The sequence below is a fragment of the Myiozetetes cayanensis genome, unplaced genomic scaffold (genome assembly GCF_022539395.1).
Source record: "Myiozetetes cayanensis isolate MyiCay16 unplaced genomic scaffold, myiCay2020 scf2-11, whole genome shotgun sequence".
NCBI classification, from domain to species: Eukaryota; Metazoa; Chordata; class Aves; order Passeriformes; family Tyrannidae; genus Myiozetetes; species Myiozetetes cayanensis.
Window position 1 is genome coordinate 22,128,550 of NW_026087411.1, and position 23,003 is coordinate 22,151,552.

Here is a 23,003-nt window from a genome sequence, read left to right on the forward strand (position 1 = left end):
TTCTCAGACAAAGACAGTACTGGTTACCTTGAACCACTTGGCATATGATTTGTATCAGCAATTTTTCTATGATTTTGCAATTTTGATTTTATCACAATAAGATCAAGGCTGTTGGATAGAAAACATGTTTCAATTAATTCTCCTAGACTCTGAACCAGATTGACATTAGCCTAAGAGGAAAAAGGGAAAATGCCTGGTGGTCCATAAAACAAGTTTTTCCGCTAAACGGGTACTATTTGAAAGAAGAAAATCTCACATCCCCACAGAATATAATTCATGCAAGTGGTAACCCCTTAGTGTAAATCATCTCTAGGTAGCTATTAACAAGATATAGGAGATAATGGTTTGGCTGCAGAACATTTCTGGAGAAGAAAAATATTATGAAAGAGTGGAGAAACATGAAATCCTATTGTTGTAGTGTCTGACGACTCTCATGTACTTAAGTAGGTTTCACATCTCCTTATTCTGTAATCTGTTATTTACAAACTGTGTGGCAGAATTCTGCATGAAAAACTTGACTGTAGGCAAAGGAGGTTGTACCCTACACAGTTGCTCTAATAATTAAAATTAAGACAGAACTAAATACCAAACCTACTTATTTTAGGTTATGTTTCTACTACATCCATCTACTTTTACATCTAGAAGTAGGTTAAAGTTAAGTTAGTGGATTTTTTATACTCTTATTTTACCTAAGATATTAAATATATTCAGATAATCACTTTTTAAAAATCCATTTTTCAAGAACTATAAAAAAATGCCTGAAGCATTACATTACCTTTCACAAGATGATGGCTTGTTATTCAGTAAACAAGAAAAAGTTGTTCTGGCCCCTATTTGTACCTGAGTGCTTCTGCTAAAAGATGTAACTTGATAATAACTATTTTTCTTTTTTTAAAAAAGCTCACTACACATTTACATTCAATTTGTAGCTGTAACAGACCTTTCACAAAAGCCATTTTCTCTCAAGTCATTTATTTCCTTTCAAAATACAATCTACCACATATAATACAAACCAGCATATCTCCTGATTGCTTTCAGCTACTACACTATTTAATGTTACTGTAAAGTAGGCATGAAAATTTGAGGTGGAAAACATAAGTTAGTTGGATCACGTTACCTTGAAATACCCCAATTTTCCTGCAGTAAAAAAGAACTTATTAGGGATTCTGAGGTTTTGGCCTGTTTTGAAGTTCATAGGAACTATTACACCAGAATACAGAGTAAATGCTCCAACCTAAGGATCTTTTACTAGCTCCTCTTGGGAAAAGCATGGCTGAAGAGTTAGTGTCATTAACCAGCAGGACAGTGATCTCATTTCAGCATCAGGGATGACTTACAATGGCAAAACATTTAATATTAATATGTAAACCCTCTCAAGCGCTTTCTAAAATGTCAATTGCCCCTCCCCCAATTTCCAAAGCATTATTTTATAACTACTGCATTTTACAACTGTTATGAAGTTATGTTGTAAGCAGTTACAATGCCTTTGCTACAGGTTGAATCTGTAAGAGCTGACCGAGCAATGGGCTGTTACGGGATGCCTATTTAGGATAGATCAAGATCATTTTTCTAACACACCTTGCCAGTATCTTATTTCAGACAAACTATTGGTCTCAACAGCTGTAGTGCTGATGGTTCAAGAGAAAGCTAAGTAGGTAAATACAGTAGTTTCCAGAGGGGGAGAAGAAAGGATATAGCAAGGTGAGTACAGGCATTACATACTTGATTATACTTTGTCTCTTCTTAGACTACAGTCACCATTAGAAGGACATGGGGTGTTTAAAAGTCTTTTAGATTTAATTAACACATTCCTAATTTCCCTGCTGGAAGCAGGTAGTCATTGCAGTACTAGAGGAATAACTAGAAATGCCATTCAACATGAAAAGGCTCAGATCTACCTGCAGTAAGTTTCTCTACACACATTTGAACACTTATCTTTCAGGAGGGTGTAATGATTTACCACTGTTCTTAAGTACAGGCAGTTTCAACAGCAGATTAGTAACATTAACTGACAAGCTATATGTGCCTGTCAACAATAAGCAGCAGAGCTGTTACTGTCTTTGGACTGTAACAGTTACCACGTAAAAAACACTTTATAAAAAAAATACATATCTGAAGTCAGTAAGAGACCATGAGTAAGTACTGTGTAGATTTTACACACTCAGCTGACTTCAACTGTTAACACCTTTAAAAACAGGAAGACTAAAACCTCAAGTCTATGAATATCTGACAACAAGTTGTGTAATCCTGGTGCATCGTTGCTGGTGCTGTTAAATCTGGTCTTGGTACCTCAGTGTCAACATCCATCAGGTGCAACCGCCACATGCTCCTTCATCCTGTGGCTTTCTGTGGAAGTATGTGCAGATCTTCCTCATGGAAACTGAAGTGGTTACAGCCTAGCAAGAAACAGAAACAAAATCCAACACGAAACATTTCTAGGTTAACAGTTCATACCTTGCAGGAGTCTCAAAGTCTCACCTCCATCATTGCTCCAGTTCATTCAGCTTTCCAACTAAGCTAATAAATGAAAGGTTCTTTGCTACAATCCCTCTCACAAGTAAGAAAGAGCTTACTACCTACAGGAAACACTGTCTAAATCCTAGGGTTGTGCTGCTGCCATGAGAAATGCGCTCCAGTTGCAGTTTCAGCTTCCCTACAGCAGATAAGAGAGCTGCAGATATCCAAGATGCATCAAATTCAATGAATGCTGCTGGGTATTCCCAGCACCTCCTCAGGCTATGAGCACGGCACAGAAGCATCCCAAAACCTGAACTAGAGCATACTGGGCAGGAAAGGTAATTATTCTATAGTAATCTCTCTCCAGAGCAAAACTTTCTGTCTCGTGTTTAAACTCATATAGCATAAAGCACAAATAGTTGTAGGTTTCCTATAACCGAGACTTAGTACAGCCACAATATGAAGAGTCCAGCTGCTAGGAGTAACTTAAGGAGTAGTGGCTTACCCATGTCATACCTGATAAAAGTATTGGAAAAGGTGAAGACGGGTAAGAAATGAGATACCAAAATAAGCCTTAACTTCTATTATCAGATATTCAATTGAGAGTACAACTAAAATTTGATGACTGAAAATTTACCTGACATTTACTGAAATTCAACTCAGTCAAAGTCACTGAGATGAGTCAAGTTTGGTCTGTTTTAGAAAAATATAATTGTAATTTCCTAGTTTGCACATTAAAACCTCACGCCAACTTTTTTAGCTGCTTTATAAGCTTAACTTTCATTTCAGATCCTAGGATGTGCTTTGTGCCAGGCTTCCTGCACATCAAAAGCAGGATTATGTAGGTCAAATCCTGTCTTCTCTTGTATAATTCTTTGTTTTATAGTTTTCCATTGAAGAAACTGAAGGCATTATTTAACCCCACAGTTTTAACATGGATAACGAACTCTTTTGCTACCTGAGCTAGAATTTAGCTCTTTCTTCTGCCACTAAAAGTGGCTTTCCAATACCATAAACAGGCAGATGCGACTGTGGACAAAGAAACAGTAGATCTGCCAGGGAAGGTGATGTCATTATTGTGCCTCTCAGAGCAGAGCTGTGTTTAAAATAATGGCGACATCCTTCAAACATCAAGTTGGGGACTGCAAGGATCTTTGAGCTCCTGTGTGCCCTACGTCCCTTTAAAATGAGGGACACCACCATCCTAAAAATTCTGTTTCTGTATGGAGGAGATTTGTAGATAAGCAGCATTAATGTACCTGATTTATTAGGCCAGAAATCACCCCTCTTCTCCATAGTCAAAGGGATCAGATAATTCTTTGAGTGTCCAAGGAGGAGAGAATAAACAGGGGGAGGAGTGACAGCTAGGTATAACTTCTTTCATGACAGTTTGTTGCTGAATGCCCTACTTACAGTTTTTGGTGAAGTGGCCACCGCCACAGACTCCTGTCCTTTGGCAACAGGACTGCAAGATGATGGGGAGCTGTTTGATGTGCTCTGGCTGCCAGGTCTGCCAGTCCGTAGCTTCTCTCCCAGAGCTGACAACCAATTTTTTCTTTCAGGAGAACTGTTCTCTTTATCTACTACCTCCGTGTCTTTCCCACATGGAGATCTGAAAAGATGATGGGAAGTTTGAACACCTGATGGATTAATACGGCTTCCAGTAAAGGAAGGCTCTTTCGGGCTGTGGCTGGAGCCTTCGTGGCCATTACCCAAGTCACTCTGGCTAAGACAGTCTTCATTACGAGCCTTTTGGTCTGGAATCAAGTGACATAAATTCAGCTTGGATTTCTTAGTTGCATGGTCCAGTTCAGTCACACAGCTACAGGCCTGCAGACACTTGTGCCCCACATCATCCTCCTTGCTGCAGTCAAGCCTTCTCTTGGCACGTTTTTCAAACTGCGTGTGTGGTGCTTTAGGAGGGCAGGCAGCTTCTAGGAGACCTTGGGTAACTTCTGCCAGGGCTTTTCTAGGAGAAGGAGCCTTTTTCCCCACTTCTGGAGGAGAAGAGCACGGAGTTCTTGTAATCCAACGTTTAATGGACATTTTGGAGGAAGGGATCACTTTGGGAGAAGCACATGGGCTGGCTTCAGTCTGCTTGGCTGGGGTGGAGGCTGTGGCCATCTGGGATTTGAGAGCAGCCGTCGGAGTGTTTGTTGACAGCGGAAGGTCTCCAGAATAAATGGGAGCACAGGCAGCTGGCCGTGGTGAGGAAATACATGCACTGCCCACTGTGAAGGCCTTGGCAGGAGTACTCTGTGGGCTGGCTGGCTGTCCTGAGAGGGGAGAAATAAGTAATCTGATGAAGAACACAGAACAGTAGATTAAAGACAGCCCTTTTATGAACACCCCTTCCAACTAGGAGGTGAATTCAGTGCTGACCCTGTTCCTCAGACACACTGTTTTGAACTATAAAATTGTATAAATCCCTCTAATTTCAACTAGAGTATAATATCCTATATCATACTGATAAGTACATTTCTGCAATGTTTGACATCTATCCCTTCTGTAAGGAGCACTCTTACATGAGCTACAGACAAAATGAACAAACAAAACAGACTATCCAAGCCTATCTAGCCTTGTTGGAACCCTGCATTGATTTGTCCAGACAGCTCAGTACCGAGGTGCTGCCTGAGAGAAATGTTGGTCCCCACCTGCACTGCCATCCTTAACAGATGCATAACGGAGTTGAGGGACAAAGGTACTGTAAGCAGGTCCTACAGCTAATTACAATACCAAGGAGCCTCACACTATGATGCCCTACTATGTGAATAATGCTCCTAATCAGGTGTTAATAGTTGCATATTCAAAAAATATTAGAAGAATGAGAACTTTCATTTTCTTGTCTTTTTGCTGGAGGATTTTCTGCAATGCTATGTTAGTATGGACATGGTAGTTATTTACCACACCCAGGGAAATCTGAGAAATTCTTCACCTCATGAACAAGGACTTAAATTTCAAAGGAAATCAAATCTGTCACTGTAGTAAGAGTTATTTCTTTAAAACAAATGATTCCCAAACAGATATTTCACAGTGGCTTTTGAGCTCATTAGCCAAGATGTAAACACCCCTGCTTGTAAAAAAGAATTTCTGAACATCTAGCTTCTTAAAACAGTAGTCATAGATGGGGCATACCTCACTAGTAACAATGTGAATCACATAAAGCAAACATCTTGGTCTGCAGGAATATTAGAGGGGATTCTTAAAATTTTTTTTTTTTTTTTTTTTTATTTTCAGACCACTCCAACAGAGAACACATTAGTGGGTTTGTTAGATGCCTGCTTTCTCATTCATCTAACTTGCAGTGAAATTTAACAGGATAGTGCCTTCGTTATTTCATGCACTTCCACTGCTGAGCACGAGAGCACTTAAAATTTCCTGTATACCAGTCTGAACTCCTCATTCTCAGCATTAGCACTGTACTACAAAGCACTTCACTAGAACAATGAGAAGTCTAGTGTGAATAACCTGCCATTTTCTTTACAGTGCTGGGCTGTCTCACAAGTAACATGTTGAGTGATCGACTGATTATATACCATATTAAGCCTCTTTTGATCCTTCCTTTTACTGTATTAAGTGTTATCCAAAATACAAGTAGTGCTGCATCAGAGTAAAATTAAATAGGATCCCATATTATAGGATCCCACTGCAAATAACTTTACCAATCAGAACAGAGTTCAAGGCTCTCCCCCCGCCCATAAAATATGCTACTTTGTAACAACTTTCTTCTGGACTAAGAGAAAGTAACTGCCAAGATTGTTTCTCCTAATCTTTACTTTAATGAGCACTTACAAGACAATAATAACTCAGCTGGCAAATTAGTTGCACTCAAAAATCTAAGCTCCTAGAGGCAGAAGAAAGTAGCAAGCTCAGCAACTCTTGATCCATAATGACCATTACAAATGCATACAGCAGAAATACAGCATGACAAGTTGGATATGAGCATTTTCAATCCCAAACCAGCCTGAAAGCTATACTTTGGGCGTGCTGAATAACGGAAAAAGAGCAACCCTGGGAACTGGATGTGTGTCATGGCAAGAAGCAAGCACAAATTTGAGACAGAGAATACAAAGATCAGGCTTTTCTTTCCCAGACTGTATGCATGATTCAGGCTTCTACGAAGCCAGGTTCAAGCTGTTTCCATTTATGCTGACACTACACATAGTACAATACTGTAAATATCTGCAGTCAACCTGCATCACACTGAAGCAGGTTATTTCAGATATTTCCTACCTTCTCTGCCACAAATCTCCCAGAGTGACATTATCAATCTCCAGATTGTCCATGTACAGGCCTGCTCCAGAAATTTGGGTTCTCAAAACTACAGAGAAAGTAGTACACCTTAGAGAAACCACTGAAGTATTTGCCAAAGAAAAGGAAACTCTGCTTGCTACACTTGACAATATAGGTCAACAGTCAATATCCAGCCTCAGTCTCACAATCTGTTCCACACAAATGGGTGGGGAACTACCTAGATGTATCCCAGCAAGTCTGAAATAGTACTTTGCTTTCCAGCTCTGAATCAGTCTTTGCAGATAACTCCCGTATTCTAACAGCACGTGCTTTGTGTTCAGGAGCCAAGGTCAGCAGGAAGCCTCCTGTTGTGTTCTGCAGTGTCTGTGTTTCCTCTTCCCTCCTGAGTTACTTTAATGCAGCAAGAGCAAGGAGAAATAAGTAATTTTTCTAGTATAACTACTAAAGGTGACTTGTAAAGTTTTAATGTACAACTACTTTATGTTCCATGCTTCTGGACTAGACCTATGCTTACTTCTCTTTTGCTGAAACTAGTACACAAAGGGATTTTTGAGCCCTCTCTGAAACACAGTGTGCACACACAAACCACTTACCAGCTATGGAGCAGACCTGGCACTCTCCCTCCTATTGTCCTGCAAACTTCCTGCTAGACTTGTTACTCACTGGCAAAAGGTTAGAGGTAATGTTATCCCATTAGTGGGATTTAAAGACCTTCAGCCTTTATTTGTGATAGCCAAGCTGAAATCCATTTGGAGGGTGGCTAGAAAACATAGGTGGAATGCAGGAAGTCACACCAGCAGCTGCTGGGAAGCTATTGTATTCTTAGTTTCAGCTACTCTACAGAGAAGTTCATCTTATTTCACTTTGGAGGGAGGGTGGTTATTTTCCTTTCACCTACTCTACTGCAATAAAATGCAGGTTTCAGACAAATCAAAGTAGTATTAAGATCCAGGATGCCATTCTTCTGGCCTAGGGTGCTACCTACTTGCTGACTACTTTCTCTGCAGAGCCCAGATACATTTGCTAGCTGTGGGAGCATGCTGCATAGCTTGTCCGATTGCCTAGGCTTTGTAGAGAGGCACTGCATTTGATCACTAGCCTTAACATGTGGATGGATGAACTGATTAATTATGAAACACTACAATCATATCATGATTGTCTATATGCATTTTTAAGTACTTTTCACCACACAGCATTAGTCTGTATACAGTCAGTACCACTGAGTGAAGTTGAAGAGATACAATACCAGTATCTGCAGCAAAGAAATCTGTGCACAATTCAGCTAGGGGCAGGAGGAAACAGTTTAGAGTTCCAAGGCTGTATGTGTGCTGCCAGGCCTTTACTGGGTAAACTGGAAAAAGCATAGGATCTTACTGCTCTCAGTTATTAACTGATATTTAAAAAAAAAGGTGTGACTTGTTGCTATAGTGACATCTCCTTTGGCTGTTCAATTATTGAACCCTGTTGAAACCCAGAGAAGATCTGGCTGCCTGAGAAACAGTATCAATGAATATTTGCCTTGTGGTCTGGTCATACAGACTTGGCCATACTATTTCACCCAGTTAGTCTTGTTGATGGCAGAAGTATTTACAAGTAGAAGTGTTTGTCTGGTTATATAAATTATTGCCTAATATGAAAAAAAACCCCAAAAGAATAATAAGATAAGCCAAAGGCTTTTGTTGGTACAGAAAGAAGCCATGTTGCAGAACAAGATAGCTCAGGGGCCTTACCTACTCCATGCTGTTCTTCTGTTTTTTTCTGAGTGACCCAGCCTACCAAATTGATTTTTCTGGATGCTGATTTCTCCTCCTCAGGAAGATGTCGTAAGCGCCAAATCCTCACAGTGTTGTCATCAGAGCATGTGGCAATCTATGGTATAAATTGGTTTATATTAACCAGGGCACATCCTATAGGTGACTGGCCAAGTGAACTATAACAGCTGTGTCTGACACACCACGCCAGTATGAATGATGCCGAAGCCTGGTTGAGAGGGCGCAAGACTTGACCACAAAACAAAGAAAATAACCCAGCTCTGTTTCATTACCATACCAGCTAGCAGGATTTGCTTTAAAACAGACAAGACTGCCACATTCACGTCTTTCTGCTAGAGAAATCTCAGTCCCCATCAACAGTTTGCCTCACATGGCTCTGTAACAGACAGCGCTCTGCTCAGGAAGGGACACAGCACAGAATTTTTGAGTTTTGAGTTTTCAATCATTCAGAAGACAAAAGCAGCCATGCTGGTTTTCGCACATGCACCTCGTTCTGTGCCTGTTGCTCAGAACCTCTTCTGCTCGAGGACAAACATTTGCAACTGAGAAGATGACACTGGAAGGCCGTTGCACTGGCCTTAAGCGCTGTCTCTTCCGAGTCCGATGTCAGGAATATCTGGCGGAGAAACCGACTCTGCTAGAAACATCGGTCTAGATTCCTGCCACAGCACCAAGCTCTCCAAAAGGATCTGTGGAATCTCAAACAAAGAAGCAGTGGGGCCAATCTAGCCCACATTTTATGGTTCTCTTCAGACAGATTAGCTGGTGACTCAATGGGGAATCAGTAGAAAGAAAGAGGAAATGCTGTGGTGAAAGTTCACAGTAATCTGAATGGGAAAGTGATTCTACTCTGACCTTTGTCACACCAATGTTGTCCCTACAGAAAGCAACCTTGCCTCTCAAATCACTCCAAGCAGCTTCCTGACCTTCCTTAGCACCACATTTTCCAATCCATGCTTTGGTATCTGAACAATGGCTGACTATTTCTTACCTGTGTGAGTAACGATTTTAAAGGCTGAATTGGTCTGCCTTTCCCACACATCATGATTAGGATGCTCGGTTATCACTAGATCACAGGTTTCACCTAAAATGCCAGTTCTCATATCGCGCATCTTACACAGCTAGAACAATTCCACATTTGCCTGCAGGACTTTCACCCTCCTACACTGGGAAAGTGACTGACTGGATTAATAATAATGGCCAGTCTTCACGAGCGAAGATCCGGGGAAGGTCTTTACACCTTCCAGCCTGCGCATTGGATTTTTTTTTTTTAGGTGAGACACAGTGTGCGCGGAACTGAGCCCACCCTTTAATCCTAAGGATCATCTGCCGGGGCCAAGTGAGCTTGGACGGTGGCAGCGAGGTCCTTAGGACGTAGATGGGTTGACTGGCTTAATACTGTGGGGTGAAAGAAACTCTGGCTACTATTACAGCACTGTCCAGGATTTTTCAGGGTTGTTTCTCATTTTGAGCTAGGCTGAACACTTGAACTGACCTCCTACTGCAGTTGTTTTCCTTTTAGTGATGCCTGGTGCATAATTACTGACCCAATTTCACTGTAGGTTTTTTTGTCATAAAAACAGCTCAGATTTTGAAAAAAGGTCACAATAAAAAGAGTCCATATGTTTTTTTAAAGGGGATTCAAAACTTCTTGCCACTCTGTACAAGACTAGCAGATGTATCAGTGGTCAGAAGGAAAGCAAGATGAAAAAATGGAACAACAAAACAAGCTTTTGGCTGATTAAAGGATTTCAGTTTTGTCTCTTATAGGTAGTATCACAAACTCTCATCAGGAGAGGTCTTCGTTGATTTGCAGTTTCCTAGGACTTTTCAAATAGCTTAAATTATTTGAAAATAATAATAAAACTCTGATACATCGTACTCATATGATAAGCTTGGATTACTGTCCCACAAAGTGAATATTTTTAGAAATTACTGACTAAAAATTTCCTCCCAAACAAACAACTGGTGCTGCAAGTTTGAAAAGCAGATGTTGCCACATCACATGTATTGTTTCATGGGAAAGACCATTTTCCAGGAAACAAACCTTAGTGTAGTCTGAGGGACACCAAGCAATGGAGGTAACTTCTTGAGAGTGACCGAGGAGTATCCGTGGAGGAAGACTGGGCTCAGAAACCTTAAAAATTCCATAGAAAAACAAGTATACAGTCAGAAGGCATGCAGCCTAATATTACATCTCTAAGAAAAGACCTCATAGCCCACCCATGAAGCATGTAAATACTTTCCATCTTCCCTGTATGAAATGCATAAAACAAATGCACTCCAGCTCTTATCATGAGGCAACAACCGATGGAGCCCCAAGAATCAGTTCATGTTTCATTTCTAGAGGTGAAGCAGCTGGTCAGCACTAAGATGTACTGACTTGCCTGGAAACACTAGTTCAATTCCTGCTACACACAGGATTTCTGCCTCCAGAGCTGTCAGCCCAAAACACAACACAAGCATTTTAGGCTATTAAGTACCTGTACTTGTTCTGTGTAAGATGCTTAAATTTTGGGAAGCTCGTAATTTGAATCAGGATAGGCAAATATATTCTACTGCTCTTTTACAAATGTGCCAATCACAGGTCAATGGATTAATAATAAAATGAAAATGCCACCAACAAAATTCTACAGATCAACCTTCACTGGCTTTGCACTGGCATTTGCATGACTGTGCCTCCTGCAACCAAACAGGTGCTCCAGAGATCCTTTTAAGAGTTCATAAAAAAGCTCTCTAAATTTTGCTCATTCAACGTTTCTCATACACTCTTCATAAAAATCTTTCTCCTGTTCTACAGTATTGCTACTTATCTTTGACTACAGCTCCTTTAAGTGACAGATGGAGTTGAAGCCAGCATTAAAGTGGTCCAAAGAAGAAAACAAATGCATACACACACACACAACCCCCCTCCATACACACAGAAATTCTATACAAGTTTTCCTTGCTTTCAGCAGGCAATGCTTTCTGGAGCTATGAGTCACCATCATCGATGTGACATTGTAAGCGGGATTTATCAAGGGATTTGAATAAATGACTAAGTGAATGAACAGATCCTTTACTGTGTGGGCAAAGGAGTAGACATTACATACATACATAGGTTTCAAAGGAAGATGCAAGAAGTCAGGGAAGGTTTTTGAGTTACACACAAGTTTTTCTCTTGTGCATCACCTCCTACAAAAGCCTGGAAAACTGCAGTTGAATATCCAACTTCAGATCTTAGAAGTTGTTCTGATACAAAGAGGTTTATCTTAATAGGACACGTTTTCCCCTGGCATAGTAGAGACAATCACCTCACTAAATAGCCACTAAATGCCTTGGTCAGAGTATTCCCTTCTCTGCCAAAACATGCAATACCATGGAAACTAAATCCCTGCGTAGGGGCAAGCAATAGGATATCTGGGTGCAAAGAACACCTTTGTTTACATTTAATAGCAGTTTTGCTGTACACTCATAACAGACAGTAGCTGTCCAGTAGCCACCGATCACTGAAAGGAAAGCAGAGGAAGACAACTGCTATTTTTGGTATGCATGGTTTTACACTAATAATAATGGCCAGTCTTCGTGAGCGAAGATCCGGGGAAGGTCTTTACACCATCCAGCCTGCGCATTGGATTTTTTTTTTTAGGTGAGACACAGTGTGCGCGGAACTGAGCCCACCCTTTAATCCTAAGGTTCATCTGCCGGGGCCAAGTGAGCTTGGACAGTGGCAGCGAGGTCCTCAGGACGTAGATGGATTGCCTTTTTAAGGGTTAACGAGCTCCATCAGCCCGGGAGTGGCCCTGACCGGGAATCGAACCCGGGCCTCAGCGGTGACAGCGCCTCGCCCTTAACCACTGGACCACCAGGGGCTCCCGGTTTTACACTATACTAGCACAAATTAACCAACTACCCCCATTATATATTATTGTGAACTGAAGAAGGATGCAGAGTTACAGCTGTGTCCAACGTGTTTGGCAGAAGACAGTCGGTCAGTTTGTGCATGTTAAGTCAGGTTTAGCCACAACACATGCTGCTTTTTTTTGTCCGATTTGACAGGATATTGTTGGGGAAGTGAGACCTATTGTGGAAAAGTTAAAAAGAGAAACCAAGGAAATGAGACTTTTTTTAGTTACTCTGCTCACTGAGACAGCTGTTAAATCCATCTTCAAGATTCAGCATAAAATGGTGTATCTAGTTTTATGCAACATATGATACAGAAGCACGTACATTCCAGTTCTGGGACAGACCAAAGCATAACTTGATATGGTTACCTTGGAGTGATCCCTACCAAAGGATTGAAAGAGCAATGGAAGTACACCCCTATAAATGGTATTGTCTTATTACCAGGAAGGTATCTCAGCTAGGTACCATCTTTGTGGAGAAAAAGCTCTGCTCTTTGCTTTTAAAATCTTATGATTGTTCAAGAGCCAGGTCATTAATCAATGAACTTGTAATTTTAAAAAACCAAACTCAACGCAATAAAGCAAGTGTTCATTGCCTGCAAGTGATTTATATATGAAAACAGACTGAAATACCATCCTCGTCAGCAATAACTTCTAGCCACAGTGTTCTTTCTGAATTGCTCACCCAAACACAAACTTAGCACTGCTGCAAAAGTTATTCAAAGAAATAATTTGAGTGGACAAGGTCTCTACCCTTCATTCCTCTCTAGATCTGGACAGCTATTCCTCTTCATTAAGTCCCTTCTAACATTAGAAGGGATGTTAAATGGTTAACATCCAATTACCTGTTTCTCACATGGCTATGAGATTAAAATAAAAGTAATCATCTGATGATTAATTTTATAAATATGCAATATGATCTGTCACTCATATGTGACAGCAACAGAAGCCTTCTGTACATGAATGCATTTTAAATGTGCTTAAATGCTTAAATTTTGAGATGTAATGACATCCTTGAATACTCTTAACTGAGTCCCAACCTGTGTTATAAGAAAGTATCAAAACTCCCAAATGCAGAATGTGCAACTCAAGTTTGCACAAGCATTTTTGCACAAGACCATGAGGAAGGTTAAAATTACACCACTTGGCATAGGAATATAGTCATGCTACCACACTCCTGCCCCTACTGAGTAAGCTCCTTACAAGTGTTCTTCAAATCAAAGAGCCAATATACTCAAACTGCAACCTCAGCAGGCTAACCCTCTGCTCTGCAAGATTTCTGTTTCACTTTCAAACTCATTGTAAAATGGGTAAACAAGTCAACATGCCCTAAAAATTACCCCAAACCTGAAATAGGCTGTGGTTTCCGTCTATTCTACTTCTATAAGTCTACTCTGTTCCCATATGGGTGGCAAGTATGGAGAACAGAACTCAAAGCATGCCTTATTCTGAGGTCCCTGCTATTATCTTGGTGACATTTGCCTTTCCTACACGTCAGTGTAAGATGTCAAGTGACGAAGCCTCTCAGCTGTCAGACAGTGCCTGGGAATTTTGCTGAAGGCTCTGGCTGAGCACTTGTAATTCGAAGGCTTTAACTACTGTAAATTAAGCATAAGAAAAAGCTATGTCTGAAGCAAGAGCTGGAAATAGGGGAGGTGGGGGAAAAAGTGCCCTTTAAAACAATTAAACTTTTAGGTTTCTGCTAATGAGTTCCATTGCTAAATATGAAGTGAGAACTGTCTGTCTACTTGTCATAGCTGGCTGTATCAACGGGACTGAAAGAGGATTTTAATGCCTATTAAAACAGATTAAGAACAGCAACTTGCAGTAAGCAGTAGCAGTGAGAGATGTACTGATGTCAAGAGGCTACCTCTGTTTTAAATTAAACAGTTACATTGAGCTTTGACAGCAACATACACACTCTGGGCACAGTGTGCCAGGGCTAACCCCACACTACTTTGAGGATGATTGTGAGGCAAGGAGTGGCCTCCGTGAATATGAATAGAAAAGCAGCTCCAAGCTGCATGCTTGGGTCTCACCCAATTGCCTCACCTTCCAGATGTACGCGTTGCAGTCACTCGAACCACTGACCAGGAACTGGTCGTCGGGGCTGGTGCTGGATTTGATGTAAAAGGTTGAATTTTGGTGCCCACTGAAAACAGCCACTGTGAAGAGAAAATTAATAAAAACATGAATAAAAGCCCTACTCAATGCACAGCCCTGGAGTCAGTTGCACGAAGAGTGCTGATCTTACAGGCTTTTCCTGCCTAGCCACAAATCCTTTGGAGAAAGTGGTTGCATTGCTCCCTTGCTCTGGGGCTCCTGTGGCAGGAAGTTTTTATTATTCTGCTGGAACCCTTCAGGCTTCCCAAACAAAGCAGCGGCAATTTAATTAAAGCTTTAGCTTGACCTGGATCACTAGCAGACTCAGACATCACTTGGGCTATTCCACTACTCTGGTTCAGGACTCTTGTCTCTTCCTCCCTCAGCCACCTTCACCAGTCCTGTTACATCAACAAGGGCAGTCACACAGCAAGAGACTTCTTTCATCCAGGTGGCAAATGGCTGACATTCCCCTTACTGGGAGGACCTTCAGAGGCGGCAGCTGGCACAAGACCCTAGGGTGGGTCTAGAACACTTGGCCGCACCATGTCCTGTCCTCTCATCGGGGCAGGAAGGGTGAGTTTCCCACTGTAGCACCAGGTGGGGCTGGCACTCCCTCCTCCAGCCTTCAGTAGTAGTTCTCACAAAGGAGACAACCCACAGACTAGAGGACATGCGGCTGCCTTTGGCAGTCTTTGAAAAGTTGTGAGTCCCCAAAATATCCTTTAATTTTTTTGCCCACAGATCTTTCAGTGCAGCCATTACCAGACAGCAAATCCTTTCCTAAACCAGGCAGCAAGTGCTGTTACAGTGAGGATTTTCTGACGTCCCCCTCTGCAAACTAAAGCTGCCTCAGTAGGGGATAAGAGCAGCTGGAATCGCGATTAAAGCTGGCGAGGGCAGAGAGAAGCACAACCCGTGGGCAGGTGCTGCCCTCTGTGGGAACCACTGCACACCAAGAGGCTGCACATGTTCCATCCAGTTGGATGAACGGATTGCTCTCCAGGTTTATCGGCTGCACACAGAAGGTAAGAGCTCTGTGAGGAGGCCGAGGGGTGCTTTGGTGAGAGCCTGCTCCCATGAGGGGACAAGCCAGTGAGCCCATTTCCACAGCTCAGTGGTGGCTCCCAGGGTTAACCTCAACAACCAAGCTATTAATATTTGCTAGCTGTACCACTTCTCCACTCTGGAAGCATTCTCACCCACCAGACTGCCTTCCTGAAAAGCAGACAGAAGGATACACTGTTCATTTAATTTCAGATAACTGAGAGACTGAGAAAAGGCAATGGAAAATACGTCATGTGTCTGGCTGGAATGCATCTAACAAGTTTTGCTACTTTCCGAAAAGCAACCACTGGCCTATGACAAAGCAGCTTAGTGTATCAAAGGCTGTGGGCAATCTTGTGAACATAAAGGCCACAGCTGCAGAGCTGAAGGAGTCTAAAAAGCTGAAGCATCTCGATATGCTGGGGATCCTTTCTCCCTGAAACGGAGGTAAAAGTTAAAATTTAAAAGACACCTTAAAATATCCAAATATGATACATCAGGTGATCATTTTATGTAGATTCATATCTATCTTCAGTCTCTGTCTGGGTGAACCAGTACCTGCACTCATAAAAGTTTTGGTGCTATTAATTTTGTGTGGATGGCTTAACACAAAATATGAATCTCTCTCATGTAGCTTTAGAGATTAGAGTATGGAATAGGTTTCCTAAGTGTTGAACCTGGTCTCTGTCTCTCCAAGTCAGAGGGAGCAACTTGCCCTTCTATGCTCTATAATATCTATTTTTTTGCACCTTTTTCCACAGATACACTTACCTGGAGTAGTCCTTAAACTTGCCATACTGAACATGTAGATACTGTCATCAGTGCAGTTAGCAAACAGATTAGTACCAGTGGAATCCAAAACCAGGCTAGAATATCCTATAGACAAAGAGAGAAGTCCTTTGTAAGAAAAAAATATTTGGAATACAGGAATTCTCAAAGAAATGCCCGGAGAGTGAAATTTGGAAAGGATTTCTAACGTGTATGAGATTGTCACTGGAAAGCATGTATGTTTGACAGAGAACTTGCAGAAGAATGAAAGTTTCTAGAATAACATCTACATATTCTCATTACGATTCAAGGTGGCATTTGGAAAGAAATCACACCTTCAGAGCAGGCAAGTGATTTATGTGATGGTTTCAAAGAGATAACAGGAACAACCAATTGTAGAAGCAGAGATCGAAAATAAATGGAAACCTTTGTGTTTTGATAGAATAAGCTATCTTCTGATTAGCTAGTGATTCGGGTTCAAGAAAAATCTTTCCCTGCAGGCAAACTATTTCACAACCAGCTCTTCAAGGATTTCCCTCATGTTCTCGGGACTGACACTGACCATTACCACATCAAGACAGTTGGCTGGACAAGTCATCAGGAATTACTGTGTTGCATCAGAGCCTTGTAAGGCACTAAAGATACAAAGAAGACACAGAAACATGTACAAGTATGCTATTCTTTTTGATAACAAACAGCTTCAAGAATAGTTTAACTCTGGATGGTGATAATGTAAAAACTCACTCCAGTCTGTTGTCTTTGTAAGACACAACCCAAAGGAAGCAGTTCAACCTAAATTTGACTCATGTTCCTCATCCAGACCTCTACTGTTCCCTTATCTCCATTTATGAAAATGCACTGCTGAAGCCTTTGCAAGTTTTTATCATTGGTGCAATTATACAAAAGTGGGGCACTTAAACTTGAAAATTTGGTATTGGTAATCAAAATACTCTGCAGAGTTTGCCAGTCTGATCAATAATTGGCTTAAAAGATAAGAGGTGTCACCGTCAGTACTTCTTAAATTCACTTTGCACTTTAACAAATGAATCTCCAATCACTTACCAAGTTTGCGAGTACTGGTTCCAGGGTAGCAAAAAGACTTGCAGGGCAGCGGGTCCTGACGATAAGCAGTATAGTTCTTGCGCAAGTCCCATACCTTGATCACACTGAAATAGAAAAGCACGAGTGTCTTCAACTTCAAAATTTCTCTTGCAATGCTCACTGGGCCTTCTAAGAGCACAGGAAGTCGGGCTGCTCATTATTGAGGAGTGTCCAGTGCTAAGGAGACAAGAACTGAGCAGAAGCAGAGCAGAGATGTGCTGAAAGCAAAACAAATGCTCTGCTGGATACGGACAAGGAGGTAGCGCTGCCTTCTGTAACTAACACAGGATAAAACTAGAGCCTGCAAGCCAGCTTTCTTCAACTGGTAAAAGGTAATACAAGGATGCTTCTGACATTTGTGAGAAGTAGTTTTAGACTGTAGTTTTAAAATTAAGGCTTTCCTTTCTTTTTTTCCCCTTTCTCTTTGTGACCAAGCCTCTGTAATGAGCAAAAAAGTCAATGTTATCTCCCTCAGAAAGGCTCTGACCACATGGAACCTGCTAAAGAATTGAATCTGAGAGGGTAATTCCCGTGCTAATCAATGAGATGTTGCCCCAAGATGTTGCAATGGATCTGGCACCTAAAAGAATGCACCTTTTGTAACTCAAGGCAACATTTTCTCAAGCACGCCTACACATATCCATGCACCAACCACCCACTCACATCCCAAAACAGCTGTCTAACAATAGTCTGTCTATGTGTGGTCCCATAAGTCCATGAGAATAGAGAAAGAGAGAGAAGAATTGCTCTCATTCTGCCTCATACCCAGTACACCGAAATGAGCATTTACCATATATGCACAGTTTGTCCAGTGTTGCAATGTCCAGTAAGGAAGCAAAGCAGCATTCAGCTTTGCCAATGCAAACAGACAGCAGAGCTGTTGATTCCACCTAACAATAACTTGAGCCTTGTGTACCACTGAGTGATCTTAAGAAAAAAAACTCCTAATCTTTTAATGTCACTAAGAAGAGCACACGGAAAAGGAGGCATCCTCCCTCCTTACCCATCAACAGCTCCTGCAGAGATAAGAGTATGCTCGTCCTGAAGCAGCACCACAGTTACGCTCTGCTGGAAATCCTTAAAAAGGAAAGAAAAAAGAACTTTTTCTTTTAAGGTCAGCAAGATCTTGCTGCTGAGTTCAAGGCCAAGTGAGTACTGAGAAAACCTCCTCCTCCTAGCCAATCAGGAGAACCTGGAAATACCACATGACATTTAAGACACAATTCTTCAAACACTCCCACCAGTGAAATTGCCACTGAGCAGTGAATGTCTGGGCAGCAATTTGAGGTTATACCTTTCAGGTCAGAGGTAAGAGAGCTGCCTTTATCACGAAGTTTAATAGATTAAATATTATCAGGTCTTACTCCAATAAGGCAGTAATTTGTCGAGTCACATTAGCAGGGGGGAGAAACACAGAGAAAAAAAAAAAAAATATTACAACCCTCCCCATTTCCCCCCTTCAAAATGCTGGCCACTGCTTTCCTCTCTGGGAAGAAAAGATGTATTTTCACATAACATTTGCACAAAATTGGCTTTGAAGGCACGTGTGTTGTTAGATAACTAAACGAAGTCTAAAATTAGCCATAGCAAGTGACCATGACACAAAAACCTACTTCTGCAAAGATAAATGGAAGCATTTACCACATACAAGCTACACATTTCTCACTATGTTTACTTAGGAAGATCTCTATGCATAACACTGTCCCCAGAGGAGAGGCTTACATTTTGTTTGTTCTCCAGATACCTACCACCAAGGGAGCAAGTCCTCTTAAGTTCTGCCTCTTCTTCTTAGGTTTGGAAGGAGTCTGCTTGTCAACCACATTGTGTGCACCACTGATTTGCTTCACCTGCCTGTAAAATCCATCTGAAAGAAATCAAAGGCATCTCAAGTAATAGTTTCCATGCAATTTCCCTATCACTTCAATAAAACAGGCATCAGCTTGGAATTAGTCCTAAGAGGTGGCAAGGCTAACCTTTAAAATCATTCATGTATTCTGAAAACAAAAATTGTTAGTTATATATGAGACCGGTGAGAACACAGTAAGAACCAGGAACATATAATGCAAAAAACTACAGAGGTCAGTGTAGCATGGACATTGAAACTAAAACTGATCTGAGCAGGCTGCCTTTAGAAATCATTACCCCTTAGTCTGGTTTTCAGTATGCATCCTGGTCTGGAGCATTCAACTCATCCCAAGCAGAATTGTGCTTACAGTGCTTTTCCACTCTATTTTATAATTTTCTGTTTAGCCTTTTGTCCACTACTTTTCACTTTATGAAACTTACTGCTTTACTAGAGTAACACAACTTTCTTACTTTTTTTTCCCTACATGTTCCACTTCAATCATGTGGAGTCTCTCTTTTCCCCCACTTGTCTGTTTGAAGAGCCAGGAAAACCTGGGACAGATGGAAGACCAAGACATGTTCTGGTAGTGCAGGCAAGGAAGCTGCTCTGACAGACCAGAAAACTGGGAAAAAACATAAGGGCGTGACCTGACCGGGGAAGGAGAAGCTCCAGGAAACAGAAAGAGAGGAGCAGAGTGAGCTCACCCTTGCATTTACGGTAGGTCTTCCCACAGTATATTCAGTTACTGCCAGCACTCACAAGCTCCTTTGCTTCTGCACTTCCTGCCTTCTTTCCCTCTCTGGCAGAGAGAGGGAAAGCTTTTCTTCATCCCTCCAGATGGCTCTGACTGATGCAGTCTCTCCCAGCTCATCTGTTTTTTGTGCTGTCCTTACTGGGATGTATTCTGTACCCCCTTATCTCCTTACCAACACACAGGGTATTATCAAGCCAGCATACGTATCACGCCGCAAACCTGAGACTATTACAAAGCAGAAAAATGCATTATACATAGAAGAGATACCTATTCCATCTCTTTATGATACTAAAGCAGTAGTTATGCGACAATCCTCCCCTTTTACTAATTTTTTTTGCCTATATTTTAATAAAAAACATTAGTCCAAGAAGTAAATCTGAGCAGTACTTTTACATGAGAGGCTTTTTTCATACATATCTGAAAGTTCATTTACCTTTCTTGTTGCATCTGGTATCCCAAACCATGATGTTTCCATCTCTGCCTCCAGTACAGAACACAGCTGAGAGGGGAAAAAAAAAAGAGTGCTATTAGCTTCCAAAAATGTTAATTAACTGAATGCAGTAAAATGCCATCTATGCACTCTGGCTCTTCTGCCTCAACACTTGGGATACCAGTCCTAGAAATACAAAAACCAGGCCATTGTTTTACCATGCTTTTTCACTAGTTTCCTCACTTTTTCTATTACTTTTTTTTTTTTTACTACTACTCAAGAAAAATCCCCTTATGAAAAGCACGTTCACACACTTATGTAGGGAAGCAGATATTCTATCTCAACTTTGCCCAAGATCAGAGAAGTGCAGACATTAGTATCATGACACCATCAAGTTCCAGCAAGTTAGTTCTGCTTCTCTGGCTGGGTCCCTCCTCAGTCGGCCTGCGATATTTGTACCCATCCGTTTCCAAAGCCCTTTTTTAGCCCTTAAAGTACTTTGCCAGAGAGAAAGAGGAATAAACAGGGAATATCAACATTTACCTTTCTCAAATCTAGAAAAAGCAACTGACTTGAGGCTACACTGGTGACCTTTGCATATGCCAAGAAGCTCACCAGCTCTCACATCCCACACCTTGGCTGTCTGATCTCCTGAAGCAGTGACCTTCAGAGAGAAAAATAAAAAGTTCTAGTCATTTTCTGTACACAGTTGCCAAAGTATTAAAAATAAAGTTAGAAGGCAAAAGACTGCTTACAATCCTGTGTTCTCCTGGTACCCAGGCAAGGTCAAATACAGCGTTTGAGTGAGCCTGCCATTCTAACAAGAAAACAAAAGCCAAGATTAGTTTTGTGCATTGCAGCACAATATTTTGCAGAAGACTAAAGGACATCAGACATTGAAATCAGAAATCTTATCAACAGCTTGCTTAGGAACGAAAAACAACATAGAACAATTCACCTACTATTGCTGTTTTAATAGCACATTCATGCTCCTGCTTTGTTAAGAAGACTCAACAAAGTATGTGAAAGGATTTAAGTACTACCCACATTTATGTTTTAACGACTTGCAAAAAGCTTACTTTGATTCCAGTAAATCCCATACTCGTTACATCAAATAAAGATCACCTTCTACTCAACATTTACCTTTAAAGATGAGTTTGCTGCTAGTTTGAGTTTCAGTATCATAGAGTCTAACAAATCCCTCTTCATTTGCAACTGCCAGTACATGCTCCCAATTCGGAGCTGAAAAGAAATTGAAACATAATATAGTATGTACCTAATTCACACTCAAGCCCCTGTTCTTTGTAAAAGGACACAGACTCTTCAAACAGAGTACACAGAAAATAGCTGTAAAATAAACAGAATTTACGAAGCAACTTCAATGTTCAAAATGCAGAAATATTGGCAAGCATTTTTTCTAGATGTTCCATTCAGGACTAACTCTACATGGGCAATCAAATGGCTCCAGGAACAACTTTTGAGAGAACACCCTCTTTCACCAGCTACAATCGCTATCTAGTTACAGTTTTCTGCGTCTATACTATATATCACCTACGGCCTCCAGTAGTTTTCATGATCTGAGTTGGAAAAGCAGGAAGCTGCCTTGGAGAAAAGTAAAAGCTCACGCTGAAACTAGAGTACTATGAATGAAAGAGTTTTGACCCAAAAAATCCAGGAGCTTCCATGCTTACTCCACTCGGTATGTGCTCACCATGGAGAAATGCTGTGTGACAGCCTGGTGACATGCATCCACCTCTTTGATTTCTACAGACTGTTCTCCATCCTGTTACATCTTTTATATATTTTGAATACAGCCCAGTTTTTCACCTATGTAGTCTCGCACTGTCACCAAGAGGACAGACATACCTTGAAACAGACACAGCTGAAACAAAGACGTATTAAAATAAATGCTTTGTAGCTGCTTCTTCAAGGGAATACTTTCCACCAGTATAACTAGGAGCATCACGATCCAATGTATATCACATCTAGGAGCAAGTACACTGATACCAACTCGCTTTAAAACAAGGAAAGTCTGAAAACAAATCGTGAGACAGATTCAAACAGGAACAAAAAAAGCTGACAGAAGTGCCGGCGCCTTGCCCCCCCCCCCCCAAAAGGGCTTTCAGAAGGTGACTTTACCTGTAGAAAAGGTGCAGCCGAAAGGAGGGACCGGCATCCCCGTTTCCCCGTAAGACAGGTGGTCATCCTCCCGGCTGCACTGGTAGCCATCCAAGAGATGCTGCAGGGGAAGCGGCGGAGAACGACCTGCAACGGGACAGACGGACCGTAAGCGCCCCAGACGCGGCGGGCTCGGGCGGCAGGAGCGCCGTAGTCGCCGCAGGGGCTGTGGAGGAGCGGGGGCAGGCCGGGATGAGGAGCGGCGGTGCCGCGGTACCCACGCTCTGTGGCTGTGGCGGTGACGGCGCGGCGGAGCAGCGCGCGGCACAGCATGGCCGCGCGGACACGGTCGGCGCGCGCCAACGCAACTCCCGCCAAAACGACCGGCCCGACAAGCCCGCGACTCGCCCTCATTGGCCGGCGAGGAGCGCGCGGCGCCCCGCCCCCCTCCTCTGGTTGGGCGGTGCTG

The 23,003-nt window shown here is 41.8% G+C and overlaps 1 protein-coding gene across 2 annotated transcripts; it reads right to left on the reverse strand.

Moving 5' to 3' along the window:
- Positions 1-965: 965 nt before the first annotated feature.
- DTL (denticleless E3 ubiquitin protein ligase homolog) lies at positions 966-22,867 on the reverse strand. 2 transcript variants are annotated; one of them, XM_050316118.1, is made up of 15 exons: positions 22,816-22,867; positions 22,556-22,681; positions 21,560-21,658; positions 21,172-21,233; positions 20,960-21,080; positions 20,420-20,485; positions 19,135-19,250; positions 18,390-18,463; positions 17,348-17,451; positions 16,289-16,393; positions 14,420-14,532; positions 10,531-10,620; positions 8,442-8,580; positions 3,871-4,733; positions 966-2,396 (listed from the first exon to the last, which is right to left on the reverse strand). In XM_050316118.1, the coding sequence occupies exons 1-15, from the start codon at positions 22,865-22,867 to the stop codon at positions 2,307-2,309; spliced, it is 2,220 nt and encodes a 739-aa protein (XP_050172075.1). In that variant the 3' UTR covers positions 966-2,306. The 2 variants fall into 2 exon arrangements, with proteins under 2 accessions (XP_050172075.1, XP_050172076.1); XM_050316119.1 differs by lacking the exons at positions 22,556-22,681; positions 22,816-22,867 and adding an exon at positions 22,283-22,416.
- Between the last annotated feature and the right edge of the window lie 136 nt (positions 22,868-23,003).

Coding starts and splice junctions, on each gene's coding strand:
- DTL (XM_050316118.1), bottom strand. CDS start 22,867: ATGCTGTGCCGCGCGCTGCTCCGCCGCGCCGTCACCGCCACAGCCACA. Junction 20,486..20,959: donor TTTTTCTAGATTTGAGAAAG/GTAAATGTTGAT, acceptor TTCCCCTCTCAG/CTGTGTTCTGTACTGGAGGC. Junction 19,251..20,419: donor TACCAGATGCAACAAGAAAG/GTAAATGAACTT, acceptor GATTTCTTTCAG/ATGGATTTTACAGGCAGGTG.